The sequence below is a fragment of the Schistocerca nitens genome, chromosome 3, assembly GCF_023898315.1.
Source record: "Schistocerca nitens isolate TAMUIC-IGC-003100 chromosome 3, iqSchNite1.1, whole genome shotgun sequence".
NCBI lineage: Eukaryota > Metazoa > Arthropoda > Insecta > Orthoptera > Acrididae > Schistocerca > Schistocerca nitens.
In genome coordinates, this window is record NC_064616.1 from 935,431,286 (window position 1) to 935,454,595 (window position 23,310).

General features: G+C 44.6%; 1 protein-coding gene across 1 annotated transcript in view; it reads right to left on the reverse strand.

The window, feature by feature from the left end:
* LOC126249008 (dihydropyrimidine dehydrogenase [NADP(+)]) overlaps positions 1–23,310 on the reverse strand; it is a 288,548-nt gene that overhangs the window by 101,985 nt on the left and 163,253 nt on the right. The window contains exons 8-13 of the mRNA XM_049950599.1: positions 21,135–21,304; positions 12,751–12,961; positions 9,600–9,784; positions 7,493–7,708; positions 2,567–2,731; positions 77–229 (exon numbers count right to left, since the gene is read on the reverse strand). Of these exons, the coding sequence (XP_049806556.1) occupies positions 77–229; positions 2,567–2,731; positions 7,493–7,708; positions 9,600–9,784; positions 12,751–12,961; positions 21,135–21,304 (1,100 nt within the window). The remainder of the gene's footprint in view (positions 1–76; positions 230–2,566; positions 2,732–7,492; positions 7,709–9,599; positions 9,785–12,750; positions 12,962–21,134; positions 21,305–23,310) is intronic.

Sequence of the window (23,310 nt, forward strand, 5' to 3'; positions counted from 1 at the left end):
CTTTGCGTATTGACAGATGGTGATAATAAATTCCACATAGGTTAGAAACGGTGCCGTTCTGCAATGCTGCACTGACCTGACCACAGGCGAGCCCCATGCCCGACTCTCCCATGCCGTGTGGACACGACAAGTTGAGCTCGAGGGCGTCTGCGCCACAAGCTTCCGCCATCTGGCTTAGCTCCGTCCAATCGCTCTCGTTGAAGCTGCACATGATGCTGGCGATCACCACCTGCCAACATCAAACACACGGTCTGATCACCACCACTTACCCTTATAATCAGTAGCCGAGTTGGCCGATTAGCTTTATAGTAAAGGATATATGTATGTATCGCCATCAGCCTAAACGTTTAAATTCACGATATTAACAAATCTCTTAAATATAATGTACGCTACAAACACTATTAACTAGATTATGGCTAATTTGTTGAGTTGCTAGCACCTTCATTAGGCACAGAACATATTCCTCCCCACATAGAAATGGAAAAAAGGATATGATATGTTGTTGTTGTGGTCTTCAGTCCAAAGACTGGTTTGATGCAACTCTCCATGCTACTCTATCCTGTGCAAGCTTCTTCATCTCCCAGTACCTACTGCAACCTACACCCTTCTGAATCTGTTTAGTGTATTCATCTCTTGGTCATCCTCTACGATTTTTACCCTCCACGCTGCCCTCCAATACTAAATTGGTGATCCCTTGATGCCTCAGAATATGTTCTACCAACCGATCCCTTCTTCTAATCAAGTTGTGCCACAAATTTCTCTTCTCCCCAATTTTATTCAATACCTCCTCATTAATTATGTGATCTACCCATCTAATCTTCAGCATCCTTCTGTAGCACCACATTTCGAAAGCTTCTATTCTCTTTTTGTCTAAACTATTTATCGTCCACGTTTCACTTCCATACATGGCTACACTCCATACAAGTACTTTCAGAAAAGACTTCCTGACACTTAAATCTATACTCGATGTTAACAAATTCGTCTTCTTCAGAAACGCTTTCCTTGCCATTGCCAGTCTACATTTTATATCCTCTCTACTTCGACCATCATCAGTTATTTTGCTCCCCAAATAGCAAAACTCATTTACTACATTAAGTGTCTCATTTCCTAATCTAATTCCCGTAGCATCAGCCGACTTAATTCGACTACATTCCATTATCCTCGTTTTGCTTTTGTTGATGTTCATCTTATATCCTCCTTTCAAGACACTATCCATTCCGTTCAGCTGCTCTTGCAGGTCATTTGCTGTCTCTGACAGAATTACAACGTCATCTGCGAACCTCAAAGTTTTTATTTCTTCTCCTTGGATTTTAATTCCTACTCCGAATTTTTCTTTTGTTTCCTTTACTGCTTGCTCAATATACAGATTGAATAACATCGGGGAGGGGCTACAACCCTGTCTCACTCCTTTCCCAACCACTGCTTCCCTTTCATGCCCCTCGACTGTTATAACTGCCTTCTGGTTTCTGTACAAATTGTAAATAGCTTTTCGCTTCCTGTATTTGACCCCAGCCACCTTCAGAATTTGAAAGAGAGTATTCCAGTCAAAATTGTCAAAAGCTTTCTCTAAGTCTACAAATGCTAGAAACGTAGGTTTGCCTTTCCTTAATCTATTTTCTAAGATAAGTCGTAGGCTCGGTATTGCCTCGCGTGTTCCAACATTTCTACGGAATCCAAACTGATCTTCCCCGTGGTCGGCTTCTACCAGTTTTTCCATTCGTCTGTAAAGAATTCGCGTTAGTATGTTGCAGTCGTGGCTTATTGAACTGATAGTTCGGTAATTTTCACATCTGTCAACACCTGCTTTCTTTGGGATTGGAATTATTATATTCTTCTTGAAGTCTGAGGGTATTTCGCCTGTCTCATACGTCTTGCTCACCAGATGGTAGAGTTTTGTCAGGGCTGGCTCTCCCAAGGCTATCAGTAGTTCTAATGGAATGTTGTCAACTCCCGGGGCCTTGTTTCGACTTAGGTCTTTGAGTGCTCTGTCAAAGTCTTCACGCAGTATCATATCTCCCATTTCATCCCCATCTACAGCCTCTTCCATTTCCATAATATTGTCCTCAAGAACATCGCCCTTGTATAGACCCTCTATATACTCATTCCACCTTTCTGCTTTCCCTTCTTTGCTTATAACTGGGTTTCCATCTGAGCTTTTGATATTCATGCAAGTGGTTCTCTTTTCTCCAAAGGTCTCTTTAATTTTCCTGTAGGCAGTATCTCTTACCCCTAGTGATATACGCCTCTACATCCTTACATTTGTCCTCTAGCCATCCCTGCTTAGCCATTTTGCACTTCCTGTCGATCTCATTTTTGAGACGTTTGTATTCCTTTTTGTCTGCTTGATTTACTGCATTTTTATATTTTCTCCTTTCATCAATTAAATTCAGTATCTTTTCTGTTACCCATGGATATGATATATTTCTTGACAAAAGACAGACAAATCTATGCTGTGGTAGTATGCTGGTGACTCACTGGATGTATGTACACTAGCGGCTGCGGTATCCGAGCAACTGCACCAGCCACTGAGTCACCAGCAGATACATATCGGGGCACTTGGGCTTACCTTTTCTGGGAACTCTTGTTTGAGCTCGGTGATGCTGCGGCACCAGTAGGCTGCCGACTTTTCCGAGATGAGCTCGATGTTGAGGAACGACGACTGCTGTGGTCCATAGTGATGACCCGACGTGGTGCCCTTCACGATGCGCGGAGACACGTTGGTCACGCAGTCCTGCTCAACACACGCAAACACTCCTCACACAAAGCCAATCTCTTCAACATCACTCGCTTCATATCTCGTGAGACTAGTTTGATGGGAATGTCAGGCATGCGACTAATTACACTGACTGAAAAAAAAGGTGTTACAACGCGAACGCATGGAGTGAATCGGGCTGACATTCCAGTATTTTCCTGCCTGTGGAATATGCTGACAAGAATCTCACCTTCACGAGAGCGTAGTTCCAGCATTTTCAGAAAGGAAGAAAGCCTTTCGTGCAGACGAACGATGGTGTGAGTATATAATACTGATTGCGTGATTCTAACGTTACTGAAAATCTGCTGGTGGAGATCAGAGCAGAGCACGTGCAGCTAATCACCATCTTTAGGACTTCGAGGAAGGTCGAATAATTGGCATGAGGGACGTGGTAGCACCAAACTGACTGGCTGTAGTGCAACGACTGTAGGAAGAGTGGCGACCAGGTTGATTCACGACAGCGGAGTGCAAGGAGAGCAGGGACGGTCTTTCCAGAAGGCGGGGTCTAGGATTTTCACCTGCCTCTAGATAAATGGGTGTTTGTGTTGTCCTCATCATTTCATCATCATTCCTGAAAGTGGCGAGATTGGGCTGAACAAAGGTTGGGAATTTGTACGGGCGCTGATAACCGCGCAGTTGAGCGCCCCAAAAACCAAACATCATCATCATCATCATCATCATCATCATCTTTCCAGAAGGACTACACGACGTGAATATCTAGGATTGTTCGACTGGTTCTGATGAACAGATGGATGACAACAGCTGAAATTTGCCACGAACCGTCGAGCACAGATTACAGGAGGATACTCTGGGATCTCGAGATGCCATAGTTCGATGACCACTGCCACCATACTACAACCGACAGGTACTTTTGTGGTGTAGAGCCAGTATCAATTAGGATATTGAGCGGCATTCTGTGGTGTTCAGTGATGAGCCTCGCTTCTGTTTTTGGTGACCATACTGACACCAACGTTTTGGTAGACGACATGGTGAAAGGTCACAGGAAGCAGCGAATCTCGAGAGCCATGACTCTCCAGCTTGTGGAATAGTGGTGTCGGGAGCTTTTGTATGTGGTAACAGGACCGATTTCCTAATTGTTGAAGGGAGACTGAATGCTCGTCAGTATGTGGCAGGCATATTAAAGCCTATTGTCGTACCCTTCATGACCAGGGTACCAAATGGGATATTTCAACAGGATAAAGCAAGCCCCCACACAGCAGTTCACACCACAAACCCATGAGACCTGTACGGATACTTGACTGGGCTGAACAGTCCCCTGATTCGACAGCCATAGAGCATATCTGGGATCGGATGGGAAGACTTACAGTTCCATATTAGCCTTCACTCAGCAGTCTTCATGAACTGACACAGGGTATTTTTCAAGCATGGCAAGAAAATCCCCAAGACGCTGTTTGTTTCCACGCTACAGCGAACACAACAGTGTATTCGTAGCTATGATGTTGATGATGGATATCAATTCCGAATGGAATGAATGTTTAATCATTTATTACCTGTTATGTGTTAAATCTCTCCACAAAGTTTGATTGGTATAGGATTGGTGTTTCATGGCGTAACACTTTCTATTTCCGTCAGTGGACTAGCGCAGGCTTCCGCAGCCGTTGTCAATATCACCAGAAACCTTTTAAGTTGTGACCACGCCGTCCAGCTGTAATAAGCTAGATATCTAGATAGCCTACACAAGAAACCCGTGTGCTGTTTCAATTGTACCTAACCAGAATTCTCGAAATAAAACCAAAGTCTACTGTCCACTCTCCCTGTAAATAACGCTGTGTGTTGACTCCATTTCATGTTAACTTCGTATGATGAAGGGCATGGCATTCATCTGAATACAGTAAAGTATTTTCGCTTGGTTAGGAACATTATCTTCTTCCACTGATTGATCTTTAAGCTGAGATGTCACACAATTCATTATGCTACGTCTATGTATTGAGAGAAGAAGAGAAGCCAGATTCAAAATTTTAAATCTCTCTGCAGAAGCACTGCCGAAAAGTTACGTATAATTCTGTAGTTTTGGACTCGGAACTGTCTCTGCTCTACGACTTACAAAATCAATGCCTCTCACTAAACGACAATAGAACTTTGTTGCACAACAGTTAATCTCTGATGCATCTATGGATACTTATTGATCATAATACTGTTACACATAATATTATAATGAAATACTAGTGTTGCAGGAAGGGATAATTATTTTACAGAGTCGCCCCACATATATTAAATTACCATTGATCGGTGAGGTGATGCGTAGTCAGTTATCAAAAGTTCCCCAAAAGTAAAAGTAAATTCATGCGGTAGTTTTTGCTAGGAGACATTCAGCAAGTTAACTGTTTACCTAATTCAGTGTTTTATAGATCGATGGCAGAAGTAAAGAGGATATAAAATATAGCTTGGCAATGACAAGATAATCTGCCTGAAAAACAGAAATATCATAATGTATTATACAAGTGTTAGAAACCTTTTCTGATCGCATTTGTGCCGGCCGAAGTGGCCGTGCGGTTAAAGGCGCTGCAGTCTGGAACCGCAAGACCGCTACGGTCGCAGGTTCGAATCCTGTCTCGGGCATGGATGTTTGTGATTTCCTTAGGTTAGTTAGGTTTAACTAGTTCTAAGTTCTAGGGGACTAATGACCTCAGCAGTTGAGTCCCATAGTGCTCAGAGCCATTTGAACCATTTTGAACCTGATCGCATTTGTTTTTACATGGAAGTGATAAGTGAATGATAAACAGTTTGAGTTCCGTAACTCACTTGCCACTGTAAGAGCTTTCTAGTGGCAGTTTGAAAACTGGGCTGTTCAGACTGTCCGGTATAATCTGCCCCCTTTCGGGAGTCATTGAGTAAAACAGAAGTAACATCCAGCGTTCCCCAAGGAAGTGTTACATGCCCTCTATTGTTCCTGATCTATATTAACGACATAGGAGACAATCTGAGTAGCCGTCTTAGATTGTTTGCAGATGGTGCTGTCATTTACTGTCTTGTAAAGTCATCAGATGATCAAAACGACTTGCAAAATGATTTAGATAAGATATCTGTATGATGCGAAAAGTGGCAATTGACCCTGAATAAGGAAAAGTGTGAAGTTATTCACATGAGTGCTAAAAGAAATCAGCTAAATTTCGATTATGCGATAAGTCATACAAATATGAAGGCTGTAAATTCAACTAAATACTTGAGGATTAAAATTACAAAAAACCTAAATTGGAACGATCACGTAGATAATATTGTGGGTAGAGCAAACCAAAGACTGCGATTCATTGGTAGAACACTTAGAAGGTGCAACTGGTCTAATAAAGAGACTGCTTACACCACGCTTGCCCGCCCTATTCTGGAGTATTGCTGTGCGGTGTGGGATCCGCATCAGGTGGGACTGACGGATGACATCGAAAAAGTACAAAGATGCAAAGGTTTATGCAGATATGAAAAGACCTGGGAAAGGTAGATTAGCGGGCAGAGTTACATTAAACCAGTCTTCAGTCTGATGAGTACAACAATGAATGATCTAAAACAGAAAAAGGGGCACAGATAAAGCAAACAGGCAGTATGTACTGCCTACTGAGTATTTATGTACTGTTTGTTAGAATAAAACTTTTGGATTAGGTAAATGTTAATCTTTGGAAATGCTTTTAGAGTTCTTTTCTTAGTCTTTTACCAGTGTGCTGAATTCGCCCTACGGCCTTTCTTAAGGACATCCATTCCCGATTTTTCTTTAGCCATTAACTGATTCTACTACAATAGCAAGCTCCTAAAAGCTGAAACAATATTCCGGCTTTTTATAAAACGAGTTCAGTGAAGGGCAGTGGGTCGTCACAAAGCATAGACGTTTAGTGTGAACAGATCACTGTTTTCTGTTGTGTTGGCAGAAGAGCCAACACCGTGTTACTAGAGGAGGCCCAAATGCACGCGTTTTAGCTCACGCAGGCTGGCGTGAGGAGGGAAGGACTATACTGACGTGAGGTCTGGAACATGACAAGGAATTAGAATTCAGAAAGCGGACGTAATTAGTTTGATACTTAACTTTAATCCATTACTGATGAACGTCGCTCTTGACGGTACACGAGTCACAATATTAACTGTTCAGAAGACATAGTAACTGAATATGGCGCCTTGCTAGGTCGTAGCAAATGACGTAGCTGAAGGCTATGCTAAACTGGTCTCTGCAAATGAGAGCGTATGTAGGCAGTGAACCATCGCTAGCAGTCGGCTGTATAACTGGGGCGAGTGCTAGAGAGTCTCTGTAGACTAGACCTGTCGTGTGGCGGCGCTCGGTCTGCAATCGCTGTTAGTGGCCACACGCGGGTCCGACATATACTAACGGACCGCGGCCGATTTAAAGGCTACCACCTAGCAAGTGTGATGTCTGGCGGTGACACCACATTTTCCGTACACTGACGTGACTCCATTGTAAATGAGCCTTAATGGTACTTTACTGACCGCCAGAGTAGACCTCAACACATCACTCTCTATGCTCAAAATGAAGCCGTTCATTGTCCCAAGGAACAAGCAGTCTAGATACTATAATACATATCTTCTAAGGGCCCATTACAATATTCCTACCTATCCCACGGAATTGGCACAATTTCTGTGTGAGGAACGACACAATACTAGTTTAACCACAATTCACGATTTACGTGGACCAATCCACACGGTAGTTCCGGCATTTTTGGAAGAAAAATGTGGCCGCTGCACCACACTGTGTGGATGTTAGTATAATCTGTTGAGCAGTACCTTGTCGAGGGAGAAGGTTTTGGTGACGGCGAAGGCCCAGCCCTGCTGGAAGGCCCTGCGGATCATGGCGCTGGTGGTGGCGGGCGGCGCGGACGCCAGCCCGAACGGGTTCTGGAAGCGCAGGCCGCACACCGTCACGCTCACGTCCACGTCGTCGATGGCGCTGTGGAAGCGCGGCAACACCGCCGCGCCTGCCACCGCCGCACCGCGCCGCTCCTGTGGATGCCGCGTTACAAAGGTAGCGGAACAACCTAGACAACATCTCTACGTAGTTGTTTCAAAAAGGAGGGAACATTGTGGTTTCGCGTCCCGTCGATGACGAGGTTGTAGGTGTATGTAGCTGTGGACGTGGCAGTTGGCAGTGTCGTATCTGTACGTACTTGTGGATGTGGTAGCGATAGTGTTGTACCTGTATGTACTTGTGGACGTGGCAGACATAGTGTTGTACCTATAAGTTCTGACGAATGTTGCAGACTACAGTGGTGTGCCTTTGTGCATGTGGATGTGCAAGGTAGCAGTGTTGTGCAGATACATGCTTGTGGATGTGGCAACCAGCAGTGTTGCGTCTGTATGTACCTGTGAATGTGCCAGCGATAGTGTTGTGCCTATACACTCCTGGAAATTGAAATAAGAACACCGTGAATTCATTGTCCCAGGAAGGGGAAACTTTATTGACACATTCCTGGGGTCAGATACATCACATGATCACACTGACAGAACCACAGGCACATAGACACAGGCAACAGAGCATGCACAATGTCGGCACTAGTACAGTGTATATCCACCTTTCGCAGCAATGCAGGCTGCTATTCTCCCATGGAGACGATCGTAGAGATGCTGGATGTAGTCCTGTGGAACGGCTTGCCATGCCATTTCCACCTGGCGCCTCAGTTGGACCAGCGTTCGTGCTGGACGTGCAGACCGCGTGAGACGACGCTTCATCCAGTCCCAAACATGCTCAATGGGGGGCAGATCCGCAGATCTTGCTGGCCAAGGTAGTTGACTTACACCTTCTAGAGCACGTTGGGTGGCACGGGATACATGCGGACGTGCATTGTCCTGTTGGAACAGCAAGTTCCCTTGCCGGTCTAGGAATGGTAGAACGATGGGTTCGATGACGGTTAGGATGTACCGTGCACTATTCAGTGTCCCCTCGACGATCACCAGTGGTGTACAGCCAGTGTAGGAGATCGCTCCCCACACCATGATGCCGGGTGTTGGCCCTGTGTGCCTCGGTCGTATGCAGTCCTGATTGTGGCGCTCACCTGCACGGCGCCAAACACGCATACGACCATCATTGGCACCAAGGCAGAAGCGACTCTCATCGCTGAAGACGACACGTCTCCATTCGTCCCTCCATTCACGCCTGTCGCGACACCACTGGAGGCGGGCTGCACGATGTTGGGGCGTGAGCGGAAGACGGCCTAACGGTGTGCGGGACCGTAGCCCAGCTTCATGGAGACGGTTGCGAATGGTCCTCGCCGATACCCCAGGAGCAACAGTGTCCCTAATTTGCTGGGAAGTGGCGGTGCGGTCCCCTACGGCACTGCGTAGGATCCTACGGTCTTGGCGTGCATCCGCGCGTCGCTGCGGTCCGGTCCCAGGTCGACGGGCACGTGCACCTTCCGCCGACCACTGGCGACAACATCGATGTACTGTGGAGACCTCACGCCCCACGTGTTGAGCAATTCGGCGGTACGTCCACCCGGCCTCCCGCATGCCCACTATACGCCCTCGCTCAAAGTCCGTCAACTGCACATACGGTTCACGTCCACGCTGTCGCGGCATGCTACCAGTGTTAAAGACTGCGATGGAGCTCCGTATGCCACGGCAAACTGGCTGACACTGACGGCGGCGGTGCACAAATGCTGCGCAGCTAGCGCCATTCGACGGCCAACACCGCGGTTCCTGGTGTGTCCGCTGTGCCGTGCGTGTGATCATTGCTTGTACAGCCCTCTCGCAGTGTCCGGAGCAAGTATGGTGGGTCTGACACACCGGTGTCAATGTGTTCTTTTTTCCATTTCCAGGAGTGTATTTTCTGATGGATGTGGCAGGCTACAGTGTTGTACGTGTATGCGTATAGTTGTGGCAGGTGGTAGTGTTGTACCTGTATATACTTGTGAATACTCCAGGCAGCAGTCTTGCCATCGTTGACGGCTTCCACAGTGGTTTCGGTGGCACCCGACAGGTCTCCACCGCAGAATACTCCGGGCTCGCTGGTGGCCATGGTGCTGTAATCCACCTCTGGCAGCCCGTACTTTGTCCACTTCAGAGGAGACATTGCCTTCTTCACTGAAATTGTAGACGATTTTCTTTGCTTATTTCACGGATTTATGTTCCAGCATGCTTTTCGTAACTTTGGTATTAATCACTTTGATACTGTGTTACTACTGCAAATGTGATTTTTCACTATAAGTTTGATGTTATATGAGCCAATAAGGAAGTGAAATATGCCTTCACCTGGTCTGTTTTCACCTTGTGGGCGGACGTCCTATAATGACGGTTTATGACCAAAACCGATAGACGTGTGGGATTTTAAGAGCTGACGGTTAATAATGCATTTTCTCAAGTACTTAATGGCTGTTGTTTGTCATTTAACACAAACTTTAAATGAATCAGTTGGTTTGTTGTGAGTACAGTGAGTGGCAAAGACTGCCCACTTTCCAGGCCACCACTTACCTGTATTGCAAGTAAACCTTCGATTTTTGTGCTAGGGGTAGTGTACAATAATTTCTCCTGATTTTTAGTTACAGACTTACAACATGTAATGTCAAATTTCAGTGTTACTACATTTTAACTAGTGGAATGGCAACCCTGTACTTACATATGAAGTGACGTTCTTTCTGTATATTAGTAAAGACGTAAGTTAAATACGTCGGTGCACATTTATTATTAAACTAGTGACCCACCCGTGCTTCGCACAGGCTCTACTCAGTATCTCATGCTGGACATCTTGTATGGCATAGCGTTAATTTTGTTTAAAGGCCACTGTTTAGAGTTACGATTAAAATTCAGAGAACAAGATTAGGTAACAGAATATCAATACTTTCGTATAACCTAGATTTAAGAAGCGCACGCCAGGAAAGTTATCAGGAGACACGAATGTTAATTGTACTATACTTAATTATTGTCTGAAGTGACATCTCACGGCAGTGACAGCTGCCCAACTGCAACGCCAGTACAGTGCGAACGGCATTTTCGTGTAAACGTTTCCATCATTCCCCTTAGATCCGTCGATACCAAAAAAGTCTGTTCTTATCAGCTTAGTATTTAATACTTCCTGCATCGCAGGGCATGTAAGAAGTCGCGCCGTCTTCCTAGTAGTGGTAGTGAGCACCAACGTCCCGCTAACAGTAGTTCTTACCAACCTCCCAGTAGCTGTAGCTAGCACCGGCCCCCAGGAGCTGCTGTCGGCAATTATCTCCTGTACTCACATACCTTCCTTGTTAATCACTCTATCAGTGGCAATCTTATCAAAATACCTATAATAGTTTCTGAGATTAGTCTTCACATATATAGAGAGAGAAGCGGCGAAGCACTTTAATTTACTATGAACTATGTGATCAAAAGTATCAGGACACCTGACTGAAAATGACTTACAAGTTCATCTCCATCAGTAATGCTGGAAGTCAATATGGTATTGGCCCACCCTTAGCCTTGATGACAGCTTCCACTATCGCAAGCATACATTCAATCAGGTGCTGGAAGGTTTCTTGGGGAATGGCAGACCATTGTTCACGGAGTGCTGCACTGAGGAGAGGTATTGATGTGGGTCGGTGAGGCCTGGCACGAAGTCGGCGTTCCAAAACCTCCCATAGGTGTTCTATAGGATTTAGGTCAGGAATTTGTGCAGGCCAGTCCATTACAGGGATGTTATTGTGGTGTAACCACTCCGCCACAGGCCGTGCGTTATGGACAGGTGCTCGATCGTGTTCGAAGATGCAATCGCCATCCCTGAATTGCTCTTCAACAGTGGGAAGCAAGAAGGCCCTTAAAACATCAATGTAGGCCTGTGCTGTGATAGTACCACGCAAAACAACAAGGGGTGCAAGCCCCCTCCATGGAAAACACTACCACACCATAACACCACTGCCTCCGAATTTTACTGTTGGCACTACACACGCTGGCAGATGACATTCACCAGACATTCGCCATACCGACACCCTGCCATCAGATCGCCGCATTGTGTACCGTGATTCGTCACTCCACTCAACGTTTTTCCATTGTTCAGTCGTCCAGTGTTTACGCTCCTTACACCAAGCGAAGCGTCGTTTGGCATTTACTGGCGTGATGTGTGGCTTATGAGCAGTCATATAAATTAATTAAAAGAATAATAATGTCGCTCAACGGGTCGGACTTGCGCAATTCCAGCAGGACAATGCGAGACCCCACACGTCAAGAATTGCTACAGAGTGGCTCCAGGAACACTATTCTGAGTTTAAACACTCCCACTGGCCACCAAACTGCCCGGACATGGACATTATTGAGCGTATCAGGGATGCCTTGCAGCGTGTTGTTCAGCTTATGGACAGCCCTGCAGGATTCATGGTGTCAATTCCCTCCCACTACTTCAGAGCCGGCCGCTGTGGACGAGCGATTCTAGGCGCTTCAGTCTGGAAGCACGCGCCCGCTGCGGTCGCAGGTTCGAATCCTGCATCGAGCATGTATGTGTGTGATGTCCTTAGGTTAGTTAGGTTTAAGTAGTTCTAAGTTCTAGGGGACTGATGACCTCAGATGTTAAGTCCCATAGTGCTCAGAGCCATTTGAACCATTTGAACTACTTCAGTCGAGTCCATGCCACTTCCGCGTGCGTGATCGCGGGGCCCTTACACAATATTAGGCAGGTTTACCAGTTTCTTTGGCTCTTAAGTGTATATTAACTGAATAAAATTGTTTATGCACCACTAATGACTGACTTCAAAATAACTGACCAAAAGTGGTGAAGAAAGAATCTGATTCAGATGATATACAGTCTCAGTGACACAATGACTTCTTTTAGTCGATGTTTGATGGCTGTGGATCCAAGCATCAGGAAAACACCAATGTCGTATTTCAGTTACCATAATCTAGTCATGAAAAAAAAACAGTAAAATTTACTTATTGATATGCAGTTGTACTTTCGTCACCAGTCTATTAAAAATAATGTAGTGAACTTATTTAAGAAAGAGTAGTTTGAATCTAAAAACTCAGGAAATTTCGTGATGACTTTGATTTCAAGAGACATAGCAGAAAAAAAGAAAATTAATGTAACAACTTACCGTCTTCGTCATAGAGACCTGAGCCAAAGGCCGAAATTATAAAATTGGTCTTGAGTTTTATGATTTGGTCTTCATCCTCTATCCACGTGCCGTCTTCTCCCTGCTCAGTTCTGCAGAATTCTATACCGACGATGTTGCCACCTTTGACTATCACCCTTTTCGGCGAATGAAAAGGGATGAACTCACACTTCTCTTCTCTGGCCAGGTCCACCTGCAGAAGAATGAAAAGCCACTGTAGCTTCAGTAAACACTTTACATCATATTTAGTACAACCTTTTCCCACATTTACAAATCCCTGTAGGGCTCTGAAGAAGCTAATTTACATTCTAGCAACATGACTTCCCATTCCAATACGGAATGAAACATGAAAATCAAAATCACCAAAAATCGTCATTGATGTTACGTCCTCTTCACTGTCCCTAAGGGAGTAACATGTAGGAAAACGATGGGTGTTTATAGGATGCTCACTGAAGTACGGTTCTTGAAATGTCGTGAGGTTTTCGTAAGATGATGGCTATCCCACTTCGAGCGTCTCCCTAAATAGTGCTTCTCTAACCAGACTTCTGAAAGTCAAACGCACGTGTCCATTAGTGTCATCGAGTTTACAAGGGACCTTCAAATGAAAACGAGACAGATGGAAAAATTAAGTAAACTGTTATTATTTCAAAAGTTAAAAAATGGTTCAAATGGCTCTAAGCACTATGGGACTTAAAATCAGTCCCCTAGACATCACACACATCCATGTCCAAGCCAGGATTCGAACCTGCGACCGTAGCAGCAGCGCGGTTCCGGACTGAAGCGCCTAGAACCGCTCGGCCACAGCGACCGGCATTTCAAAAGTATTCGCCATAATTGTTAATACATTTATTCCACTGTGAGACAAGATGGTTTGACCATGGTAAAATGCTCATGCTTGCCTACGGAACTATAATTGTAATCAGGTTTGCGCCTAAGGTGTAAGGGCGACCCTGTGAAACTTCTGCAGCGTACTCGACACAACCATGGCACCGTTTGGACGGGTCTTACCGAGGCTACAGTCTTACACATCCTCCATACAGCTCTTATCTCTCCCCTTGCGATTTTCATATTTTTGAAGTCCTGGAGAGAGACAGTGTTGGCCGTCGATTTGCCTCGGACAAAGAGGTGTATACCTGGGTACAATCATTATTCTTCAGGCAACTGCAAACATTTTTCCATTACGGCGTTGACCATCTTGTCTCATAGTGGGATAAATGTATAAACAGTGTAGGGATTGCTGTTGAAATAATAAATAGTTTACTTACTTTTTTCATCTGTCTCGTTTTCATTTGACTACCCTTTGTAAATAAAGTTGGCAGGTCTTCTGTTAGTACAAAACGATGCGAACCTCGCTTACGGGAACTGAGTCGCTTTTCACAGGCAATCTTCCTTGAATACTAACTGCAGTTTTTCAGGATCGTAGCAAAGAATCGAAGCCTGCCACTAAATTATTTCATATTCTCTCCAACTCGTTTTAACGCTGGTTTCATTAGGACTCCATACAACCCAGTAACACTCAAGACTACGTCGCACGAGTGTTCTTCATGCGTCCTTCTTTGCAGTTGTAATCCATAAATCTCCAAATAAATCAAAAGCATCTACTCGCTTTCTCTATGAGCGAGTTTATATGTGCTTCTGCTTATGTGCATTGTTTGACAATGACCCACTGGACTTGTTACTTACTACAGGAAGAGATTCACTTGTACTGCCCCATACGCTTTGCATTTCAAACGGCTGCACTGTAATCAAGATGAACTCGCAGTCATGAACTCTGAGCTACTATACACAGGACTCGTCACTCACATCTCATGGAAGGGAGACGCCATCGAGTAGAGTAACCAAATTTGTAGAGTTTCGCAGTTGAACATTCTGGCTTCCCAGGCAATGAAGGTGGACGACTTTACTTGCATTTATGCCACTGCAGGCCACCTCCTTTTCAGGTACACAATAAGGCCAAATGTCTTCACACACACATTAAGTTAGTTTACTCACATGGGAGATAGGTCGTAACAACATGGAACGAGTCTATTTACAGGTTATTAATTTAACTTGAATTTAAATATGACTGCAAGCTGACTAATTACATATAAGGTTATGTAAAAGAAGATAACACTTCATTTAATAAGATAAGTAAATGTTTAATACTTTAACACCAAATGAACTTAAAGTTTCTAAATAAAAATAATTTTGTGTGACAGAAGATGTTACTCAGAAAAACTTTTTCAGCTCACTTTCAGATTTAGCTTTGCTTTCTGTAGGGACTATACTATCACTGAATAAGTGGTAAGTTTTATTCGCCCCTATTGAGCGAAAATCGCTTTTAATAAAAGTCATTTTTCTTCTGCTATCGCCATTATGGATGCCGTTACTTCTTCTGAGGTCCAATGGATTATTTATTACAAATTTCATCAGAGAATGTATGCACCACATTGCTGCTGGCAAATTTTTATCTCCCTGGAGACTTGTAGCCGGCCACTGTGGCCGAGCGGTTCTAGGCGCTTCAATCCAGAACCGCGCTGCTGCTACGTTCGCAGGTTTCGAATCCTGCCTCGGGCATGGATTTGTGTGATGTCCTTAGGTTAGTTAGATTTAAGTAGTGCTAAGTCTAGGGGACTGATGACCTCAGATGTTAAGTCCCGTAGTGCTTAGAGCCATTTGATTTGGAGACTTGTCTACAAAATGATTGTGGGTGATCACCACGTATTATTATTATTATGGTACACTTTTGGGTAATAACAGTTTTCTTCTTAATTATGAGATATCATAGCACATAATTTCAGGTGATTGAAAATAATCTAAGAACTTTAACTAACTTACTGGCCGGCCGGAGTGGCCGTGCGGTTCTAGGCGCTACAGTCTGGAACCGAGCGACCGCTGCGGTCGCAGGTTCGAATCCTGCCTCGGGCATGGATGTTTGTGGTGTCCTTAGGTTAGTTAGGTTTAATTAGATCTAAGTTCTAGGCGACTGTTGACCTCAGAATTAAGTCGCATAGTGCTCAGAGCCATTTGAGCCTAACTTACTGATTTATTTCGCTCCAAGGCTTGCAATGACACGAATTGCATCAAAAATTGAGTCAAGTTGTTTAAGAAGATCTCCAGTATTTCCATTGATTTAAATTCTCAACAATAGTTTCCACTGAATATTTTGAAGATTTTATTTACATACTAAATCTCCCCCATATTCTAAATTTATCATTGCTGTTGCACCCTTTGGTGTGCTGAATTGAGTATGTATTGATTTGTTTATGATTAATAGAGAGACCATTTGCATACAACAAATTTGTCATTCATTTAACACATTATATACAATTTCCTATACTGCTGCAAGCTATTGAGATTGAATGTAATGCTTCTGTTATCCACAGAAACAAATGATTCTGCTTAATTTGTATAAATGGAAGGTCATGTGCATATATGAGAAACTGCAGTGGCTCTAATATTCAATCTCGTGGAACGCTACGAATGATTCTCCCCAACCAGAAAGATAGTCACTATTTACAGTTGTTTTCATTCTTCCGGAAACATTATAAATAATTGTTCCCGGGTTTTTGGATAAACTGATCTGGTGCGCCATTGACACTACACTACATCTCATTGTCAGAGAGGGCTATGAAAGACTGTGCACATTTTTGGCGGAATTTGACCAGTTCTGGATCAGGATGACTGTTCAACGATTTCGGTGCCCCTTGGAGCCCAGAACAAGAATTGCTGCTACCCTAATTTTGGTGAAAGAGGGAGCAGTTCCTACAGTTTCTCCACGCGACATCTGTTCTCTAATTCAGCTGCTCACGACTGTCAGCTCAACGGACAAATGATCATGTTCGGCAGTACTGGGCGTATCCTTATATGACCAGAGGTGGGAACACGTTATGCCCTCAGAAACATTATCGAGCGTGATCGTTTTAGTAGTCCATTTGTTACGGTGTGAAATAATTTTGCATGGACCTACTGACCTCCAGATCTTTGAACACGATACACTCAACGGTCAATTTTACTGTGAAACTGTACTCTTTCCCCATGGCCGTCTTTTCAGGGCAGCATTTCGGCCTGACTTCAGGTTTATGGACGACCGTGCGCTGCCGCATCGAGCAGAGCAGATGGAGGAATTCCTGGAACGAGAGGATATTCGTGCCAACGACTTAAAGTCCATCAGTCACGTGTGGGATGCGTTGGAGAGACCTATTCCAGCATGCCCACATTCACCAACGACCATCCAACAGTTGTCAATCGCGCTGGTGGAGTAATGGAACGTCCTACCATAAGAACTTATCAGCCTTGTGGCCAGGATGGGAGCACGTTGCTGAGCATGCGATACCGTCCGTGATGGAGAACCAAGTTCCGCTTTCTGAAATGTGCAGGGGGCGACCATAAATCGTGTATGTAATTATTGTCTTTGAGTAAAAGTGTCATTTCTGTTCGTCCCTCTGCATATTTCTTTCATTTACCTTCTTTACTATACTATACGGTAGCAGCTAGTTCTACGTACGATTCAAGTTTCATTGAGCTATGTTGCTTGGCATTGACACATGATTCGAAATTTACTTTCGCCCTTAAGTTTTGCACACCATTGTGGTTCGGCACGGTTCGTGACTGAGATGTCGCCAGGCTTTGTACATGATGTGTATCGTCTTCGAATATCTCGGGTTATAACAGCGAATACACGGACTTCAGTGGAAACAATCACTACTCATGTCGTTGTTGGCCAACATAAAGTGGTGCGTAGCATTTTCATCCCGAACCATCTACTAGGTATGAGACACCTCCGCTTACAACACGTTGCAGACCGTAGAGACTAGCATGACTTAGAATACCGCCACTGGGCTCTCGGACCTGGGGAAACCATCGTCTAGACTGATGATCCGCGATACACGCAGACGAATGGAAGTTCATTGAAGACCACAAGAGGCGATATATCTATTGCCCAACAGTGCATTGTTAAGGAAAGTGACGGACTTCTTCTCGCGTGGAGAATGTTTACGTGAGTTGAAATGAGGTCCCTGATACTTTTACCATAGGAAGAATGCTTTGATGCGCTTTCCGCTTATTGAGGTTGCTTGTGTCGCACTCCAGATCAATTGAGCTCATTCCTACTCAACACATCTGGGAGGGCATGTGCGGATTTAGAACCACTCAGCACCTTTGGCCCGGCATTTGTGCGGTTATAGATCAGCACGGCTGACCAAAATTTCGGTGTCTCTTGGAATCCAAAACAAGAATAGTCACCACCACCATCTGGTGAAAGTGAGAGACAATCCCTTCACGCTACTAGGTATTTGTTCTCCAATTCAGCAGCTCATGACTGCCAGCTCAACGGACAAAATTAGTTGCCCCCTTAAAAGAGCAGATGGATGGCTTTGGAACGCTGCAGGTAATTCAAAAGTGGTACCAGGCCAGAATGTGACGCTTCATCGCTGATGACAAGTCATGGTAGTGAAGTGGTGCATATGTGCCAGTCGACTGTAAGGAGTCAGTGCAAGATGGGTCGACGTAGAGACGTAAGATAAAGGCAGAAAGGAACTACCATATATGAACGTGCCCATGATCACGCCGTGGTTGAAGCTGCCCGAATTATTGGTGTATCATCGCAGACTGTCCAATATATCCACAAATAGTGGTGTACCACTCACAGCCATGTACACAGTGTGAGGACAGTGATAAAAAAAATGGCTCTGAGCACTATGGGACTTAACATCTGTGGTCATCAGTCCCCTAGAACTTAGAACTACTTAAACCTAACTAACCTAAGGACATCACACACATCCATGCCCGAGGCAGGATTCGAACCTGCGACCGTAGCAGTCTCGCTGTTCCGGACTGAGCGCCTAGAACCGCGAGACCACCGCGCCCGGCGGACAGTGATCATAAAAATATTCTATCCGACAGGAACTAAGAAGAGTGCCAAGCTTATCAATGACAATCGGTTTCAAAACCGACAGGAATTGCCGCTCTCGGTGAATACAGGGCCAGCTAATTAATTCCCAAGCGAACACTGCAGAGGGAACAGCACGCAGTGGACAGCTGGTGTCACATACCTAACAAATGACCACTGATCGTAGCAGCACATAAACCTGCAATTCTTCAATGGAACAATCAACGCAGAAAGTGGATAGCAATTTGCTGGAGGTGTGTAATATGGTCCTAATTAGCCTTTTTTCAAATGATGCAAGGCGTCGAGTGCAGGGATGATGCAGTGAGATGTCTCAGTTTGTAGGTCAGGCTAATGGTGGCTCTATGGTGTTTTGGAGGTGTTTTTCGTTCCGTGACTTGGGCCCATTTATCCGGGTTACCATGACCGTGAACGAGGATGCTTATTTCAACATTCTCGGTGACCAAGTGTTGCCCTTTTTTTCCATCTTCATTATGAGTAAGCAGTGGACACTCCAGTCTTTTAACATGACAACAACACACATACACAGTGCGTTCCATAAGTAATGCGACCAATTTTTTTCTCACGCAACGGTACACCACAGAGTGTTGTAACCGGCTGGGCTAAGTGGAGGGGGGTGTTAGCTTCAAAACGCTCATTCGGCTGCGAGCTGCAGGAGAGTCAGGTCGTGCGTTTCCGTCAACCCCGTTTTGAGTTTATGTAACACGGCACAATGGATCATTCTGTAGAGCAACGGTACGCTATCAAATTTTGCATTAAACTTGGGAAGTCCGCCACCGAAACGTTTCCATTACTTCAGCATGCCTTTGGGAATGATTGCTTGTCCAAATCACAAGATTTCCGATGACACAAGTCGTTCATGGAGGGCCGAGAGGAGATCACCGACGGACCTCGCAGTGGACGGCCATCAGCCGCACGAGTCGACGAAAATGTGACGCGCATGCGCGATTGTTTGAACTGTGACAGACGGCTGAGCCTTCAATTGATAGCACAAACTCTAAGCATGTCAAAAACAACCGTTTTCGGCATTGTGACCGAAGATTTGAACATGAGAAAGGTGTGTGCCAAACTCGTCCCAAAAGTGTTGAACGACGAACACAAGCACATGCGAGTGCTTCGGTGCCGAGAAATGTTGGAAATGTGTGAAAATGATCATTTTTTTAAACTCAGTTATCACTGGTGATGACTCGTGGATTTTTGAGTACGACTCTGAGACAAAAAGGCAGAGTTCAGAGTGGCACACCCCATCTTCGCCCCGTCCCAAGAACGCACGCATGAGCAAGTCCATGATCAAAACCATGCTCATTGTCTTCTTTGACGTCAGAGACATTGTCCACCACGAATTCGTACCTACCGGGACTACAGTGAGCTCAGCTTTCTACTTGGAAGTGCTCAAAAGACTGAAAACGAGGGTCTCGCGCTGCCGAAGCGACATTAAGGACACGTAGAAAGTTCACCACGACAACGCGCAGGGTCACATCGCCTTCATTGTCAACGACTTCCTGGCCAAGACCAAGACCCCATTAGTTCCCCAGCGTCCTTACAGTTCTGACCTGGCTCCCGCTGACTTCTTTTTGTTTCCTCTGTCAAAAGGAGTCATGAAAGGAAAACATTGGGACACAATTGAAAGCATCCAAGCGCATGTTACATCAGCTCTAAAGGACATTCCGGAAAAGGCATTCCAGGATGGCTACCAAACATGGAAACACCGCCTCGACGCAAGAGGGTGCTATTTTGAACAAATATATTCAATAAATGATTTTTTATGAATTTGGTCGCATTACTTATGGAACGCATCTACATCCTGTATGTTCCTGGGTTGACGAACACTCAGGCACTCTATCGCAACCTCTAAATCACGCCATCTTAGTCTGTGACTACTTGGAACATCTTGTGAAACGTTGCAATGAACATCACCACAATTTGGAGATCTATAGGATCTAATCACCAAAGAGCGAGTTCCGTTGGATGTAGCATACCTGAAATAAGTCTCATGGATCTCTTTCTCGCCGAATTGAGGTCATTATTAAGTCTAGAGGCAGTGTTACACGGTGATAGCGTCATGTCTCCTGGTGGTGACTAATTTTTTGTCTGGTGTGCTTAGTTAGAAAGGCACAAAGAATGTTTTCATGCTGTGGAAAAAAAACATAATTTTCACGTAAGGTTTTCATTTATTTGCGGCGGTAGTTTATTCGGAGCACCTTCTACGAAATTTTTCTGACAGAATGACCGAGGTTTCAGCTTCTGCAATCATATTCATACAGAGGGAAAATATTCCGATGAGTTGACGTGTTGTTCCTGCTGTTACAGACTCTCAGGTGCATACACTGCGTTTTCAGCGGGTGTCTGGAGAGTGTTGGTTCCGTAGCGTGTACTGAGTCCTAAAGATCTAAAATTCTTTATTCCACCAATCAATAATCGACGTTTCCCAATAGGTGTCCCTTTTAAGTAGAAGGTAGGGAATTGTGTTCGGACTTACCTCTTCTGGCACGGCTCGGATGTTGCGGAAGCCCTTTCTAAAGACGACGAAGACCTTGCGGGCGCCGCAGCGCAGGGCGGAGGTGGCGCAGTCGAAGGCAGTGTCTCCGGCGCCCAGCACCGTCACCACGCCCCGCAGCTCCGGCAGGCGCGCTCCCTGGCAGCACATTCCTGCAACAGCCCAGCGAGCGTGAAGTAAAGGAGCGAGTGCACTGACCACCAAGAGGTTGCTGTACTGGGGACACGCTGGACATAAAGGTCTTAGTCTTAGTTTCTAGCTTTAACGTACCCTAATCTCTTCTAGTTAAGTTACTTTTTAGGATGGTAGATGTTAAAGGCATGGTGAGCGATGGCCAGCGTCTTGAGGGTCATTCCAAGACCCGGGCCGCCGCCCACAACCAGGTGACGGTCAACATTATACCTATCTCTTCTCTACTCAATTCTCTCCCTTCCTTCTTTCTAAATATTTAATTCCGTATTGTTTATTAAAATCTCTCTTGATTTTGTATTAGTTATAATGAGAGGCACCCACATGCCTTGCTCATACTGTGGCATCAAGCAGTCAGGCCTGCAAGATGAGTGGTCTGCCAAGCGAGTGGACTCATTTATCGAGTAACATGAACTCTAGTACTCACAATTAAGTTACAAGTTATTCTCCTGTTTTAATATTACGCAACGGAAACGGAAACGCACATCTGACTATTAGTAATTTACACAACTCTGACTGTTCACTACGTACTGGCAATACCACATTTTCTTTCTTATTTAACGGCTTTGATCAACACGTGGACATCGCACTGAATATGAATGGCGCACACATTATAAATTCTGGATATCATGACAACATACTATTCGAAGGAAAAGGCCACCAATCTTTTTCTTTTCACTATCTTTTTTATTCCGATAAATTCTATAACCTAAACACACCAGTACATTTTCTACAACAATTGCACATGAGAAACTCCACCCAGTGGGCATGGCTTTACATTGGTGATTCTCTATCTTATGGTCTCGTAATTATCTAACACTACAATGCACTTTCTGGATAGGATGGTGGATCTTTTGCTATATCTCACACTTTGACTCTCACAACCATCATCACGAAACTTTCCTCCAGACCGAGCGGTACAAAAAGGAACATGCATAACCCACTGCCTCTGAACCTATCTTGCTACTCTCCCATGCAAACCACACATACTTAAATTACATGAAATACACCACACTGGCAACATGGAATACAACACAAGGAATAGTCACAACGTTATAATCACATCACTTTCAGCTTTCCCACTTCAATTAATGTTCATCCCAGTTTCACACGACACTGCCCCACTTCGTAGCTTTTCTTTCCTACTATGAACTCTGGAGATATATGCACGTCTTCCTGTGCAATGCAAGCCAAGTGGCGTTGCTGGATAGACGGCTGACTCACCTTGCTTCACTCTCAGAGTATTATAGTTTGAATCAAGCGTCACACGGAAACATAACACGCAAAGTAATGTTAAGAACATATTCATCACACACGCGAGTCCTGAACTGATACCATGGACGAGTACTTCTCCTTATCCTTTGTCCAATACACAGATTGAGACTCACACAGTACTCACCACGTGGAAGTACTTGTCTCTAATTTCAAGTCCTGCACACGCCATTTCTTAAATATTTCCAACTTATAGTACACACGCCAGTAATTCAGCTTAACTTTAGCACTCGGAAGTATTTCAACTTATTGCTACATGTGGTTTCATTGTGACCATTGGTCACTTCCGAAGATTACTATGATCCCCTTAATATTACCTGCCTGACATTTAATTCGCCCCACGAAAGTTCCTTAAATAGAGAAATTATTATTCCAAACTACTCTTAAGTATTCCAAATACATACCAATCTATCCACTCTTTTGTCTTTACGGAGCACACCTAAGACAGGTCTTACCAACACAAGATCCAGCGCCAGAATGCTGAAAACATGGCCGTTCTTCAGGTCATCTCGCACCTCTGCTGAAGTGGGGGAGCACATTGCTACTGTATTGGTCAGCCACATTTCAGACGCTCAAAGCTCCGGTAAATTTCATCTCTTTGGTTCTAAGAAAAGGTGACCAAAGGACCGTCTCAAAGATGATCATATATTCACATTCACTATCTGCGGTTAGCAGACGACCATACATTCATTCATTT